This window comes from Rhinatrema bivittatum, chromosome 4 (assembly GCF_901001135.1).
Source record: "Rhinatrema bivittatum chromosome 4, aRhiBiv1.1, whole genome shotgun sequence".
Classification (NCBI taxonomy): Eukaryota; Metazoa; Chordata; class Amphibia; order Gymnophiona; family Rhinatrematidae; genus Rhinatrema; species Rhinatrema bivittatum.
Window position 1 is genome coordinate 232,609,370 of NC_042618.1, and position 17,387 is coordinate 232,626,756.

Sequence of the window (17,387 nt, forward strand, 5' to 3'; positions counted from 1 at the left end):
GAATCCATTGGCCCTGGGGGGTACCATTTAGATTCTGGTGTAACAATCGACGTATCTAAAGTGCAGATGTTGTTTTTTAGAAAAGAAAACCTTAAGAGACAGATTCCGGATGAACTTATGAAAAAAATTTTCAATCTCGAATATATCGCATTTGACCGTAGGTACATATGACAAACCTTTCTCAAGCATGGCAGTTTGTTCTATAGATAGCTGTAAATTGGATAAATTGATTACCGTGGATGTTGGTCCTGCTGAGATCGGGTTGTTGGACGTGAGCGTACTGCATTGTTCCCCATCCCTGGATTCCGTCCTGACGTTTGCTGGTTTTTTTGATGTTGATTCTGGAATCTTACTTTTCTGTTCTGTTTTGGAGGAACAACAGTTTTCGAATGTTCACCATCTTCTTTATCTTCTCCCGAAGAATCTGAAGAGGAGCTCGAATTATCAAAAGTACGAGCCCTCCGATTGCGATTTCTGTTGTAATTCGGCTGCATCCAGAAGTATACTGGCCCCTTCTGGTAGTCTTTTTCGTCCCTCACAAATTTCTCTAATTTTGTGTCCTTCAATTGTTTAGAAAATGGTGTCATAATCTCATTAACTTCAATGGATTTTTGTTCAAAATCAGAGGCAGCCATATCACCTTTGGCTATATCATACAACTGTGCAATTTCTCCTTTAATGATATCTCCAGTAGTTCTTGCTTGTTCAATGATTGCCAGCATCAAATCTAAGGAACATTTGTTTAATATCTGGTTCCATTTGTGTAGAAATGTGCTGTCCTCAGTTGTCAATTTTTGTTGACAAATTTTTGGCCCCTTTGGTTAAACAATTACCATCCTATGTCAGGGATTCCACTGATTTGATGACTCAACTGGAAGATATCACAGGAGATTTATTCCCCAATGATGCGTTAGCATTAGCCACCATTGACGTAGTATCTCTCTACACCAACATACCACAGACAGAGGCCATCAATATTATTAAAGATACACTCCATACCAGGAATTTAAACAATCGTATTCCTGCAGAATTTGTGAGTGCTTTGGCAGAAGTGGCTTTAAGAAACAATTTTTTCATGTTTGACAATGTTTTTTACCATCAAACCAAAGGAGTGGCGATGGGTGCCACTATGGCACCAGATGTCGCTAATATGTATATGGGAGATTTTGAGTATAAACATCTGAGGAATAACCCCTATGGTCAACATGTGAAATTGTGGAGGAGGTATATAGATGATATCCTGGTTGTGTGGGAAGGTGACGAATTAACTTTCATAGCCTTTATGCAATGGTTACAGAATTGTGATGTCAACTTGAGTTTTACTTATATCTTTGACAGAAAAAACGTTTCTTACCTAGACATTTCTATCAGTATTCAGCAGATGGGGTTCCAATTTTCTATTTATCGAAAACCGGCTGATAGGAACACGGTTCTCCGGTTTGACAGCTGTCATCCTTTTCATCTTCGTTCCAACTTACCGTTTGGTCAATTTTTAAGATTAAGACGTCTGTGTTCAGACGTATTTGACTATAAATTGAAGGCACAGGTGATGATTCAGAATTTTACTTCACGTGGTTACCCTTTACATATCATCAAAAAGGCATACAAGCGTGCCCGCTGGATTAATAGAGATTTACTACTACAACCTACTTGTAGAAGTAGAGATACAGAACAGTTGGTATGTGTATTACCATTTTCATCCCAGATTTTTAAAGTACAAAAAGTGATCAAAAAATATTGGCATATATTAAGTCTGCATGATGGTTTTCAAAGTTTCCCAATGTTTGCATTCAAACGAGGTAAAAACATCAGGGACCTGATAGTACATTCAGATTTTTCTGATGAGATGAAGGATAACTTAATGGCAACAAATTTTCATGCCGGGCATCATCCCTGTATGAAGTGTTCGGTTTGTGATCAATCATATGATGGTAACACGTTGCCATTTTTTGCCAAAGGTAATTTTAAATTAGCAGTGGCCACTACCTGTGAATCCAGAGGAGTGGTCTATGCTCTGTGGTGCCCGTGTCCACTCTTATACATTGGGAAAACCAAAAGATGTCTTAAGACACGTATGATTGAACATCGGAGCGCCATCACTAGAGGCAGACTGGAGGCACCATGCGTCCAGCACTGCGTTGACAAGAACCACACTTTTGCAGAATTCAAATTTGCTGTGATTGAACAGCCCATTCTGAGCAAGCGGGGGGGCAATTTTGATCTGTACCTTACTCAAAGGGAACAAAAATGGATACACTTTTTTGATTCAGTGATCCCGAGAGGACTCAACAAAGAAATTGATTGGTCTGTTTTTTGAAATCATAGGGGGTGATAGTTTTGTAGTAGCAGGGTAATCTATTACGGCAGGGCATACTGGGACTAGTAGTTTTCGGTGTATAAGCATGTTACCGGAAACCAGGTGTTTCTGCGTTTTTCGGTTTTGCATTACTCAGCGGTCTATTTAAATCAGGCGAGTCAGTTCAGTTGAACAAAGGCGTTTATCGCCATGCTGTGAAGTTGAGTTCAATGATTCTGGCGTTCCGGTGAGTTTTTTACATTCTTTACACCGAATGACATGTTATTTTTCAGATTGAATGGTTTGTCATTTTTAAGGATGATGTTTGTATAGACTTGTTAGCCTTTAAGTCCAAACGGAGTTTTTCAGTTGAATAGTAGTTGGGAGCATTTTGTTAGTGTGTGTGTGCGGGTTTAGGATTTTGGTTTTAATTAATTTTATATATTTTTTCATATTGTTTCACAGGAACTGAATGAAAATAATATACCGGTGACATAGTGATCTGTCATCTTCATTCCCCTTGAAAAAGACTCCTTGTGAGTCGAAACATGGACCATGTCGGGGTGGATAATGGAAGTATACCTTTTTGATATTTGAATGACCACTCACGTGGCTCAATACTTGTTGTTTATTATTAGTGGGTTACTAACCGGTAGCAAGTTTACAGATTCTGAGAAATACATGAACTGTTTAGATAACTTTGCACTTTCATGGTTTAAAGACTATTTGATTAAATAAAGTATGTTCTTTGGAGTGAGGGTTGGGTAGACAGGAGACAATAAATGATTAAATACCGTTTGAGCTCACAGGCTGATTACTGCCTGCGGCCCATTGAGGGCGAGAGACAGCAGATCGAGAACTGATTGTGAGCACTTCGCCTATGATATTGTCTCCAGTCTAGTTTAATATATGGTTGAGTGAATAGTTAAGATACTATTTCCCTCTCTTATAGTGTTCACACTGTGCTTGCGTGAGATATGTGATGACTAACATGTACATATATTTTAGTGGTATAATAAACATATTACATGATGTGTTACTCTTAACATTTTGATAACTATGTGTATATACATGAAAATATGTCATGAAAGATTACTGGTAGCACATGTGAGCGTGAAGCGATGCCGTATTGGTAGAATGCATGAGCATGAAGTACATCATGCAATCCCGGGATGAAGTATAAAAGCAAGCGATCTGCTTTAGGCAGAAAGGATGGCCCATGAGAATGCATTATTGCTTGTAGCATAGTGCACAAGAATTGGTTGCTGTGGTATTCAGCCTGAACATGTAACCTGATGCATGTGCATGAATGGCACTGGCTAGGCCTCTTAAATTGCATGCACTCATTTATCATGGTGCAGGTGCATTTTACATGGCATCTAAGTATGTTCTGTGTATGAATGTAATACTAGCTAATGCCCACAAAACCTTTGCGAGGTAATAAGTATTTGTATGCCCCCATATCTGATCTGAGCACTTGCCGCCACCACCACCCCCTGCACCCCCCCACCCCCAGCCTGACTACGCTGGTATCCTATGACCCATATCCCTCCTCCATCCCATTTGTCCCTGCTGTTGGCTCCATTTGGTGATGTACACAGCCCACTCTCCCGCAGCTATGTGCCAATTCTCCTTAGTTTGCCAGCTATGTTGTCTAGAGTCCAGTGCCTGAGCTGCCTTCCAGCCCACATGGGCACATCTAATTACTGACAGATGCCACCACATCTGTATATAGCACATGGCACTGGTGATTAAATATTTTACTCTGATAGGCTGCAAAAGTCTGTAATACAATAAACTATAATGCATGTCCCTGTTTATTATGCACAATAATTTGTGTATATGCAATTCTCTGAGGACAAGCAGGATGGTAGTTCTCACACATGGGTGACATCCTCGGATGGAGCCTGGCACAGAACTTTGATCTCAAACAATCTAGAACTCTCAAACATGCCCTACTGAGCATGTGCAGCTGTAGTCATCACCTTGCCCCCTAGGCAGAGTCCTCAGTTTTTTATTTTTTTTTCTCCCCACGGAGCCATGTGATCACGGGAGCAGAGTATGTCATGGTATTTACCTTAGTGCTCTCTAGAGATGTGAATCGTGTGCCCAATCATCTTAGCGATCGGGTTTGGCTGGAGGGAGAAAAAAATCTGATCGCTGGAGATGTGAATCAAAATCGGTTCCGATTCACATCGTTAATTTTTTTTTTAGTGAGGCCCGACCCTTTAAAATTGACCCCTTACCTTCCCCCCCCCAAACTTTTACGAGTACCTGGTGGTCCAGTGGGGGCGCGGGGACCGATCTCCCGCTCTCGGGCCATCGGCGCCAATTTGACTGCCACTCAAAAATGGCGCCGATGGCCCGATTAAAAAAAAAAACCCCACCCGACCCTTTAAAGATGACCCCTTAGCTTCTCCCACCCTCCCGATCCCCCCAAAACATTTTAAAATTACCTGGTGGTCTAGTGGTGGTACCGGGAGCGATCTCCCGTTCTTGGGCCGTCAGCTGCCACTCATAAAGATGGCGCCGATGGCCCTAGCCCTTACCATGTAACAGGGTATCCGTGCCATTGGCCGGCCCCTGTCACATGGTAGGAGCACTAAAGTGCATACGATGACGACGTGGATATAGAATTGGTTGGTGTATGCACTAGAAAGCAATATCATTAGACATTTCATATGAGAAATTCACATTAAATCACACTTCACAATTGATATATTTCATTTTCACATGGGTTTTAGTCCCTTTTTTTGGTTTCACTTTTATTTTTTATATGGTCTGTCTTAATTGTTCAATTTTTTCCCTTTTCACACACACATCACAATTAGTTCATTCCACACATGAGTGGTGAGCATTACTTTTTATCTTTTTTATCCTTTTTTATTTTTTAGTCATAAATAATATTTATTACTATTGTCATATTTTTCATTTATCATATTATATTTGTTTTAATTTTTATTCACATCAGAAATACAGTTATACAGAAAGGATACACAGATATATTGGAGGTAAAGGCAATATTATATTAACATTTCTTTATATACATATATTTCTTTATATACATTTATTGCAATTTATGTTTCCGCATTTTGTTACACCACATACATTTATGTTACCATATATATGTTCATTTTACATGTTTGTTTCAATTGTGTTTTTATAATTTTTTAATTAATTTATTTACCTTTATATGTTATTTATTGTTTTAGCCCCTGATGCAGCCCTATTGAAAGAGGGCGAAACTCGGCCAGAGTCTGGCTTGTTTGCACATTCTTGTCTCTATTCAATAAAGAAATCCAGATTGGACATATTGGCTGCTTATTCTGTATTTCTGCTCTCACTTCCTTGGGGGAAGCTATCATGGCTGAGGTATTAATATCTAAGCCAGGTTCGGGGCAATCTGTTCCAAGATCGCCCTTGTCCTGCCCTGGTACTTTTACGGTTTCCAGGCTGGTGAAGAAATCCTGTTTGACAGGGATTTGCACTTACAGCACCCCAGCTTTCCTGTATCTTGGTGGAGTGTTTCTGGATTTCTTCCCTGTGGAATTCGCTCTCAGCCTCAGCTGTTCCAAGCAGGCTGAGGACTCTATCTTGGTGGGTAACTCCCTACTGGAATCGGCAGTGAGTTATTTGCTTGGGGTTGAGTTGAAAAGCCTAGTAACTTGTGCTTACAGTTGGAATGCCTGTTAGCTAAACATGGGCATATTTCTGCAGAGACATTCTATCCTTTGGATGTCAGTGGACCTAATTTCGTTCTGGGAATTTCTCTGGCCCCAGTTGGTTTTGAGTTGTCTTGAAACACTGAAGGAAACTGTGCACTCTTTGTCCAAGTGTCCTTCTCTTATTTATATCTCTAGACTTTTTCCTGTATCCAGAAGGTTCTAGATCTACTGTCATTAGGGTTTACTGATCCAAAACCTGCTTGTAATGTTTTCCGTGATGGGGAGTATGTTTTTGCTGGCACTTGTATCATTTCCCTGCCTTAGGCACCTCTGCTACGCATCAGAGCTGTGTCGTGGCCCTCTTTACACACCTTTCTAGGTATTATGTCTGGATGTGCAGGCCTGGGAGGATGTGTCCTTTGCACTGGACCGCGGGCAGCCTCTCGCCCTATTCGGAAGTAGCTTGGGTACATCCCACTTGTTCAGGATTCATCTGACTGGATGCTAAGAAATGAGAAATTACTACTTACCTGATAATTTCCTTTTCTTTAGGAGAGTCAGATGAATCCATCTTCCCTCCTGTGGCTGCTGAATGTTTGCATTATGGTCCTCTTGTGTGACTACATGTTACAGGGATTACTGGTAAGTGTTAATCTAGTCCCTACACTAATGTTTATACAATCTTGTCTGCGCTCAGTGTTGTCTGTTGGCTGAGTATTGAAATGGTTACTTGTTTTTAATCAAGATATTTGCTAGTCTGTCCACAGTTGCTTTTGAAGGCAATACTGGCAGGCTGATGTCACTGCAGGGGGGTATATGTACTGTGACGTCAGTTTGCTCCGTCTCCATCTGCTGGTAGAGGTGCATAACCCATTTGTTCTGGATTCTTCTGACTTTCCTAAAGAAAAGGAAATTATCAGGTAAGTAGTCATTTCTCATTCTAAACAGCAACTGCCACTTAACCGGCAACCAATGCAAGGAATATAGAATAAAAACAATTATCAATGGGCACCCAAACAATTGTAGAAGGATCCTTACTGTACTAAATAGAACCTCAAAAACAGAACCTTCATGATAGATGTAACAACTCTTTCAAAAACTCTTAAATCCTCGTGAAACGAATGAAAAATTTTTTTTAAACTATTAATAGAACAAAAAAATTTTTTTGGAAGGAAAGGAATGTTTCATATACAAGATCATAAATCCCCAACCGGGGTGATATGACTATAAAGTGTAATCATAAACATCCCTCCTCCGACCAATGTGTGCAATGTGTGTACAAAACAATATTGCAGTCAAAACAGCTTTTTGTTAAAGAACTTTTTTTTGAAAAAATTTTTGTATGATGATCTAAAAATTTTTTTAGCTCTGTAGAAAGTGGTGCAAAAATACACTCAAGTGTTCAAATAATTCAAAGTGTTATCAAATGAACGCTCCTCGCAGCCTTGATAACTAATCCCAAACAAAGGGTATGAAACTTGAAAAGCCGCTGGTGGACGCGACCCAAGGAGGCTTAACCGGCAGTCTCTTATGGCTTACAACAAAAGCTCTTGCAACACCCCGACTTATCTGATGGTTTGATGGGTCACCGACGTAGCCACGTTATAGCTGCTTCTATCCGGACACATTGGCCAGTTTTGGCGCTTCACGAAGTTTTCAAAGATTTTCCATTGATTGTCACGACACGTGGTAAGAACATTCGTGATACACTGATACATGCAACAATAGATGGCAGTAGTCATGAACAAGGTGGCAGTCATAATCAATGTGGTCACTGTGCTCATCGTATACTGAGTATGAACGGAGATACATGGACTGACCCTGTTTCAGGTTACAAAGTATATCGTAAGACACATACCACATGTGAATCCGATCATGTGGTCTACGCTATTGTATGTACTTGTCCGAAGGTATACATCGGTCGGACGGTCAGGAAAATTCGAATCCGTTTAAATGAACACAAGTCTAAATTACACACTGCCACTTTAACTGCACCTATTGTTTCACATTGCATTCAGAAAAGCCACACTTTCGGAGACTTGAAATGGACTATCTTAGACCAAGTCCGATTGCCTTCTCGTGGTGGCGATCGGTCCCGTTCTTTAAACAAACGAGAAGCCTTTTGGATTTTTACTCTGCAATCACAAGCACCAACAGGGTTAAATGAATTATTAGATTGGAATTCAATTTTGTGATCTTTGAAGTTTAAATGTTTGCGCTTTGAATGGAGTTTGCTTCTTCTTTCTTTAACCTTTTTGATTCGCGGTCCGCTGTACACGTCATACGTTCAGAGCTCGATGGAGATTGGTTGCACAGCTATCTCTACACCACGTTTAAATGGACGCTTCCGTTAGCTTACAGCGTTTTCAGCCTTGGACAGAGTCGTAAGACCTACACTTGGAACCTAGCAGGCAATGGCCCAACACTGACCGACGAGACATCAGAAGAGGATTAACTCCCTGATGAAAGGTCTCAGTGCAGACCTGAAACGTGGCTACGTCGGTGACCCATCAAACCATCAGATAAGTCGGGGTGTTGCAGGAGCTTTTGTTGTAAGCCATAAGAGACTGCCGGTTAAGCCTCCTTGGGTCGCGTCCACCAGCGGCTTTTCAAGTTTCATACCCTTTGTTTGGGATTAGTTATCAAGGCTGCGAGGAGCGTTCATTTGATAACACTTTGAATTATTTGAACACTTGAGTGTATTTTTGCACCACTTTCTACAGAGCTAAAATTTTTTTTGGTCATCATACAAAAATTTTTTCAAAAAAAAGTTCTTTAACAAAAAGCTGTTTTGACTGCAATATTGTTTTGTACACACATTGCACACATTGGTCGGAGGAGGGATGTTTATGATTACACTTTATAGTCATATCACCCCGGTTGGGGATTTATGATCTTGTATATGAAACATTCCTTTCCTTCCAAAAAAATTTTTTTGTTCTATTAATAGTTTAAAAAAAATTTTTCATTCGTTTCACGAGGATTTAAGAGTTTTTGAAAGAGTTGTTACATCTATCATGAAGGTTCTATTTTTGAGGAATATAGAATAAACATAATATACTCTGACATATTGACTCCTGTAATAAGCCTTGCAGTAACATGCTGGATCAGCTGTAATGATTGCATTGAAACACCTGTCAATCCGACGAGGATTGCAGTAATCCAAGTTAGATAAATTGAGTATCAGCTGAACTTGTGTGGGATAAAAAGTAGACGCATAGTGTATCGTTAAATTCCCTACTGAAAATGTGCTCCTGTGTGTTCACTAGAAGTGTGTGCGTGTGTATGTGTGTAATCTGCAATTAGCTTGTGGTGTCATGGATATTTTGTATCCATGGGCCTGCAAGCACATTTCCAAAGGGAAGATCCATTAGGTCTGGCCGGCGCTGCAATACCAGGTGAAAAGGCCATGCCCAAAATTGCACAGGGGATTTTGAAATGAAAATCGCCAGTTCCACCCACCTTTTTGCTGTGCAGGTATTTTTTACCCACAAAGGAAGAAGGTAGTTTGCCACTGAGGGTGTTATCCGGCTAATCATTTGAAAATCGTTCTCTAAATTGTATTGTAAGAAGAAGTGTATCAAGATGCACAGGAATATATTTCATTACTGTGTATTGCTAGTATGCAAGTAAGCCTGTGGCCTGTCACAGAAGCGGGTGTTTTAAAAGCACGTAAACAGTGTGTGCGGTGCTGGGAAAGTATGGAACCTGCTGCACAGTATGCTGTGCACAAACCTCCATCAAGCAAAGGTAGCAAAAATCGATTCACCCCTGTTATGTAACATTGTCAGTAATTACTGTTGAGACTCAAAACACCTCTGTGGCCGAGCTGATAGAACTGCCGCCCTGGTTTTGAGGCCTTGATGGGACATTAATCATATATGATTTGTATATTATTTGCTATTTTTTTTCATAATTTAATATTGATTATTTCTTTTCAAGAAATGTTTCTTGATTTAATATCTCTTTAAATAAGCCAGGTTGGATGCTTGCTTTTTTTTTTTCTTAATTGCCAGAATCCCTACTGTATTTGTCCTGTGCTTCCTTGGGCCTTTACATTTTCTTTCCTTAAATCATGTTAACCAAATTGCAGGTGACGTTTCATACAACACTTCTTGGTTTTTAGTTCTGTAATTCAATTGTTTGTCGACTGTTAAAAAGAAACAAGCAAGTTTGTGTGGATTTGTCATCTCTTCCATATTCCCCCCCCCCCCCCCCCCCCCGACTTCCCTTGCTGTACTCAGGAGAAAAATAACAAGCTGCCTGGTTTCTTTCTTTGACAGAGGGAAGCAATAGGACCGAGGTGGTGACTGTGAGCACGGCGGTGTCAGTGACGGTAGATGGCAAGACTGCCATCGCTGCAGGTAAGAGAGCTGCAGGCTGCAGCAGTTTCATCTCTCGGGTAGAATGGGAGACGTTGCATGTCAGAACGTAATTCGTAGGCATCCTATTTCAGGTTCCAGACCCTGTTGTAATGGCACTTGCGTTGCATCGCCCTGGTAGTATCAGTTGCAGAAACAGAGATGTCTAAGGCCCAGACAAAACAGCTTTGTAGTGTGGGCGATTAATAGTAAGCAATTGTTGGGTCAGCCTCATGGCTCTCTGAATTGTCAGATAGACCTAGATTTGATTCCCAAGCCAGGATTCTGCTCCCCTAGTGACTGGATTGAAAGCCCACAAATGCATGCTCTGAACGGCACAAGATTGCATGGCCCTTGACCAAAGGACTGTCTCTGCGATGGTTGAACCATAGTCAGTGGGAGAAGGTTATCAAATAGGGGCAGAAGCTCTGGGTAGTTGGGCATGCAGGCTTGTGGCACCGTAGCCCAACACAGAGGTCCGTTCTGATTGAGCTGAAGGAAACTGCCGGGGGGGGGGGGGCTATAAGAAATAATAAGCACTGTTAAAAATGCTAAATGTTAAAAGAATTAATGACACAGAATTAGATCAGGGGTGGCCAACTCCAGTCCTCAAGAGCCGCAAACAGGCCGGGTTTTCAGGATATCCACAGCAAATATGCAATTGTATGCAAATCTAGCTCATGCATGTTCATTGTGGATATCCTGAAAACCCAGCCTGTTTGTGACTCTCAAGGCTACCCCTGAATTAGACAAATCAAAGTACTGTCATAGTGACAGCACCCTGGATGATGATGGAAAAAGAAGGAAAGAGAGAGTAAAACATTATGTTCTTATCCATGACCTTTTGTTAAATGTGATGATGTGCTCTTGGCACATTAATGTTTATATGCAAGGGAATGTTTGTTTTGGCTTCACCATCCATGAAGATTTTAAGTCCTTTTTATGAGCAGTCCTCCAGAATTAATGATAGGTGAGTCTGGAATAGTAGAGTAGTTGGCATCCTGGAAGTAGCATCTTCTCCAGTCTCTGTTGTGGAGAGCTATGTGCTCGTGGTCGTATGCAATGTTTTGGAATTCCTGGAGAAACAAAGGCATTGCTTAAAGGTAAATTTGGTGCATGTGAATACAGTTTGCCCGCCATCCTTGGTGGGAGCTGGGCTATTGGTTTGTTTTGAGCTGAGGGGGCACTGTGAAAGCATCATTTATAACTTCTGGGTGAGACAGAGCCACAAATGTTGCTCAGCAGTAAAAAAAAAAACCTTCCAGTCATTGCAGGTTCTGAAAGGAGCCCAGGTCTGTTCTCCTCTCCTGATAGTACTGTAGTGTCAAATCTAGATGAAGGGGGGGATGGGGCTGATGAGGAAATATCAAGCAGTCTTCAATGGTGGCCCATGGAGGCTCTGTTTCTGGCTTTTCTTTCCATCCATTCTTCCATTCCTAAACCCCTCCAACCATAGCAGCAATGCTAGCCAGGCTGGGTTCCGATCAGGCTGGAAGACCAAAAGTCACAAGCTGTCTGACTAGCAAATTCTCCAAACCAAGACATGTAGAATTCTCTTGTAATTTTTGTTTGCCAGAAGACGCAAATGCTAAGGCAGGTGTAATTATATTGCGGTTAGTCTGAACGCATTGGAGAGCCTGCTGCTATGGACTTCTCCTGCTACTCAGGTTGCTCTTCATGCTGGTTTTACTGGGCTTGTCTTAGCTTCAGCAGAGCTTTCTGCTGTCTGGAATTTTATTTAGAACTATTGGATCTACTTTGGGATGATCAGGTTTTCTAACTGCTTGATGCCATAGCCATAGCCAAGCTGTTGATGTGCCTTCTTGATTATTCCTGTTAATCCAGAAAGTTGTATACATGTTGAGTGTAATTTTATAACACTGCTATAGCACTAAAGTCATGTACCTGTTACCCACAGATTTTTCTGCTAATTTAATCAAAGTGATTTTGTGCACATACAATCGCTTTAAAAATGTTGCAGTAAAGTCCTAGAGTAGGCACGCAAGTTGCATGCAGCAAGTTACACCTACTCCTGGCAGTGCATGACTTCTGCAACTAATGTGCAGGCTTCTGAAAATCCAAAAGGTCTTTGCATGCGAGTCCTATCCCCTTCTCAACTCCGTCCACCCAGATGCCTGTCACGTCTGCACATAAAAGGACATGTGGGTTTCCACGTGTACCTTTACACACATGTCCAGGTTTTATATGTGTAAGTGGCTTTGAAAATTATCCCTTTTGATGAAGTGTGTTGGGAAATATGCCCAAGGTCTCCTCATCCATAGATGTTTGGTGAGGGTACTGTCTATGGGGGAGGATTGAGGCATCCCATGGTGCTGTATTTTGGGGATGAAAATCTGCCATGCTTGTGCTGCATGTTGTTGGGGATGAGGGAATCCCAAGATGGTGCTACATGTTAATTGAGGCGGGGGGAATCCAGGGGTGATTCTTATAGTGGAAATGCTGCAGCGCACATGTTGTAAAATCCAGGGTCGGCGCACGCAAGGGGCTGCACAATTGTGCAACTTGCGTGCGCCAAGCCGCGCAGCCTTCCTCCCATTCCCTCCACCCCCTGCACCTTCCCCTCCCTTCCCCTATCTAACCCGCCCCCCCCAGCCCTATCTAAAACCCCCTCCTTACCTTTAACGGGAAAGTTACGCCTGCTTCTGGGCAGGTGTAACTTGCATGCGCCGGCGCGCCATCCCCCGGCACAGTGGCTGTTCCGGAGGCCTCGGTCCTGCCCCTGGAATGCCCCTTTTTCGAAGCCCCGGGACTTGCGTGCGCCTCCGAGCCTATGCAAGATAGGCTCGGCACGCACAGGGGCAGCTTTTCAGGGGTTACGCGCGTATGTTACGCACGTAACCCTTTGAAAATCTGCCCCATAGAGTTGCTGAAACCCGGTTGAAATTGGAGATGTAAAATTTAACGTGCACACTAATTGCCTTCTTTACATACTAAAGATAGGTATGCAGCAAGGTCTTAAGATGGTCCTCTTATCACATTAATATGTAAATGCTAAAATTAGTGCCTGCATGAATGTAAATGAAGGAGCTGAATGTGCACATGAGACTTTATTGGGGCCCATGAGAGACAATATGGTATGCTTTCCATACATGCTATGGAAAGCATACCAGTGCATGTATGGACTCAAAGCCCTAAAATTTAATACCTTCCTCATACCAGGGTCTGGGCACAGTGCCCGCTGAAATTCCCTAGACTAACTGGCCCAAAATGGAAATGGTCATTTAGCATGGGTTATTCCTCTGCCCCAACCCCACACATCTCTGAAAAATTGACAACAGGAACACTCTTCAGACAGAATGTCAGTCACATGACCTTTCCTTGTCCAGTCACGTACCTTCTATGGGGGATTTCACGTCACCAAATGTAAGTAATTGCTGTGTGATCTTAGGGGTTGGTTCTGCATATCTGTGCCTTTTACACATTGTATTTTCTTTTCTTGTAGATCCATTGGGTTATTTTACAACATATTCTTGTCAAAACCTTAACATGCACACAGTAAACTTGTTGCGTATACGTTAAGTAGTATTCTACAACGCATGTTAATTTTTTATCTGCTTGCACGGCCAGTTTTTTTACCACAAGATTGTTTGCATAAGCTTCCAAAGTATACATAAAAGCTTTTGTGCTGTCACCAAGATGATCAAGTAATCAAGAATTTATTAAGCAGATGTGAGAAATGTTCTCCTCACCAGGCCCAGGTCTCATACACAGATATATTCACACACACACACACACACACACTCACACTCTCTCTCTCTCTCTCTGGTTTATTCATGGATATGCATTTTTTTAAATGTTTTCCGTATATTATGCAATTTTCTTTATCTTGGAAATCATTTATAGAATTTAGATATTCAAGTGGGTTATCAAATCCATATGTTATGTTACTGTAGGTATCCCACTGGGTTATATTATTTTACTGTACAAAATACAATTTCTTAATTCAATATGCTAAATCAAGATGGCACATCAGATCCCAAACACTAAAAACACCAACTGTGATCTTGTACAAATGTCCCCAATCACCATCCACCTTCCATCCCCTTTAACGTCTGATATTTTACAATGTAAAAGTACAAAACAGTTAAAGAAAAGCACATTAATATAACACATTCATCATTTGTGTGAAATAGGCTTTCAAACTCTTGTATTTATAAGTGTTTTGTTCCCAAAGAAAAGAGGATCTCTGAGAAGAGGGAGAATGGAGATACTGTTTAGAATGAAAGGCTAAGAAGTACAATGAAGCTTTTGAAATGCCTCCTTTATTAAAAATGTTGAGTACCTGCTATCACAATATTGGACACCAGTGAGAGTAAAAGAATACAGGGGCAGGAATATGCCAGAGCAGGAAAGGAGAGTTCTTGAGCTCTAGTGTATTTAATTGAGTTTTATATTTAACTAAACAATTCCAGTTCTTTAAAACATTAGAGCATGCATGGGTTTCAAGTGGAAAAGTCTCAAGTGTAACTATCAGGATGATGTCCTTCCATTCAAATCAAGTGGATCCAAGTATGTTAGATTCATTTACAAATCTCTGATTTCTTCATTAAAATCAATATAGGTCTTTGTGATATCTGAGCTTTTAGAAATATAGTTCCAGTGTTCGGGTAACTGCATATATTATGGCCAACGTTTGACAGGACTGCCCCAGTGGCTTAGTGGGAAGTGCTGCATGCAGGGGAACCCAAGTACAATTCTCAACCCAGGACGCTGCTCCCCGGAGGATACTGGGGAGGCAGCATGAACAGTTTCCTGAGAGGGAGGGAAGCCCTGGCTTTCATACAACAGCGGCACCTAGCAGCCAGTCTCAGGGCCTACAATTGCACACTCCGAAGGAGTCGATGTTCTGCTGCTTCCCGCTCAAGGACCATCGCTGCACTGAGCAGCTGAAAAAGGAAGGGGGATGTAGAATAGGAGTACAATGCCCTGAGTGTTTGAGAATGAAGGCTCATGGTGTTGGATCCCAGCTCTGGTTCTCCTTTAGCTGGGAGGATAAGGAGAAAAGAAAACTGCCAGGACTAAAAACATAAAGCAAAGGTTGGCCTAGAAGAGGTTGTAAGAGCCTATAACAAAAGATTAAATCGGCATGTTTATCTGCAAATCTCGGCACGAGCTAAGCACAAAAGTTCTCAGGTGTGAGCAGTTCCCAGATTTCTCCCTAATGCCATACCAGCTCCTTTGACCTTCCAGAGAGCTGGCTGATGACTGACCAGCAAAGCCAGTGCAAGAGTATTTGGTGCCCTAGGTGAACCTTTGGTCATTCACCTCCTCCCCCAACGTATCTCCAACACAGCGGTAGTGGCTCCAGCACAAAATTCCCATCTTTGGTGGTATTGGCTCTGGGATTTTGCTGCCCCCCCCCCCCCCCCCCCCCCCCCCCCAGATTTTGGCGCTCTGTCTAGACGATAGGTGGTTTGCCTAGACAGAGCGCCAGCCCTGCTGACCAGAAAGATACTATCTGAGATCTTAATACTAGAACTGCTGAGTTGAAGTGTGTGGAGGAATAGCTGTTGGAGCAGTAATGTGGTCCTAAAAGTCACTGCTGGATAAGCAGGCCTGTTTCTCCAGATGGTATCCTTCTCTTTAGCTACCTTCTGAAGGATCCAGGATAGAGAAGGACGGTGTCTAATGGATTCCTGGTTGGTCAGGCGGGGCTTCAGAAGACAATGGGCATGCTTTTTGCTTAAGGAGTGCTCGTGAAGAGCTTGCTTAAGCCACGCTGAGGAAGGGTTTGCTTTAGCTTTGCTGTGATGCATAATTATACTCATTATGCTGGAATTACTGTAATTATGCGCTTGGTGACTGGAGAGCAAGTGATAAATGACTGAAATGTAGAAAAAAAAAGATCGAGAGTAGTAGTTTGAGCAGAAAGGAATTCTAAGGATTAAAAAACTGAATGTTATGCTCAGCTTTAATGCTGCTGCTTTGTGTATTATCTACGCCCAGCAAAATCATTCATCAGTCGCTGTCCATGTAAGGGATGTACAGTTGTGATGACATAATCCCAGCGTGGCCAACTCCAGTTCTCAAGAGCTACAAACAGAACTGGTTTTCAGGATATCCACAATGAATATGCATAAGATAAATTTGCATGCACTGCCTTCATCTTATGTGTAAACAGGGTGTCAAATTCTATCCTCCTGTAAGTAGTTTGCTCTTCACTTGCATGGCAGCAGTTGCTTCAGCTGGTCTGAGTGTCCTTAGTATGTGTCAGAGATGTCTCAACCAAATAATGCCGGTGAGTTAAGGTAGTGTACCACTGGGAGGGGGTGGGAGGGGGGGATATGTGGAAGTACTGCACCCATGTGATGCAGGGATAGAAGGAGAGAGAATTTCAAGATTTGGAGTTTTGCAGGGTTTCCATTTCTCCATGGCATAATAGCATTGGGCCTCTCTCTCCACAGGGAAGGCTCAGGATGAACAAGAGAAGTGCTGATGCTCTGTGAAGGTGGTTAGGATTTAAGGAGAGTTTGGCCAGGGCCTTCCTGAAAGGAAGGGAGTCCAGGAGGTCCCTGGGATTCCAGAGTGAGAAGTGTTATGGAGGCAATCTTGAGTGTGAGGAGCCTGAGGAAAAAGGGACATCTTCAGAGTCAGAGGAAAGAGCGTATGGGAGAGACCTAAGGAAGGAAACGGCCTGCCCTGGGAAAATCCACAGAAGTTGCTATCTGAACCAATAGAATCAGCCAGAGGCTCAACTAAGAGACAGAAGTAAGAGAGAGGAACGGAGAAGATCTGCTACCAAAAAGGTACTGGGAGGGCCCAGGAAGAATGGGACCCTTATTTATTTAAGAACATAAGAACATGCCATACTGGGTCAGACTAAGGGTCCATCAAGCCCAGCATCCTGTTTCCAACAGAGGCCAATCCAGGCCATAAGAACCTGGCAAGTACCCAAAAACTAAGTCTATTCCATGTTACCATTGCTAGTAATAGCGGTGGTTATTATCTAAGTCAACTTAATTAATAGCAGGTAATGGACTTCTCCTTCAAGAACTTACCCAATCCTTTTTTAAACACAGCTACACTAACTGCACTAACCACATC

General features: G+C 42.1%; 1 protein-coding gene across 4 annotated transcripts in view; it reads left to right on the forward strand.

Moving 5' to 3' along the window:
- CACNA2D4 (calcium voltage-gated channel auxiliary subunit alpha2delta 4) overlaps positions 1–17,387 on the forward strand; it is a 558,520-nt gene that overhangs the window by 245,578 nt on the left and 295,555 nt on the right. For all 4 annotated transcript variants that reach the window (XM_029599894.1, XM_029599895.1, XM_029599896.1 and 1 more), the window contains one exon: positions 10,245–10,325. In XM_029599894.1, coding sequence (XP_029455754.1) covers positions 10,245–10,325 — 81 coding nt within the window. The remainder of the gene's footprint in view (positions 1–10,244; positions 10,326–17,387) is intronic.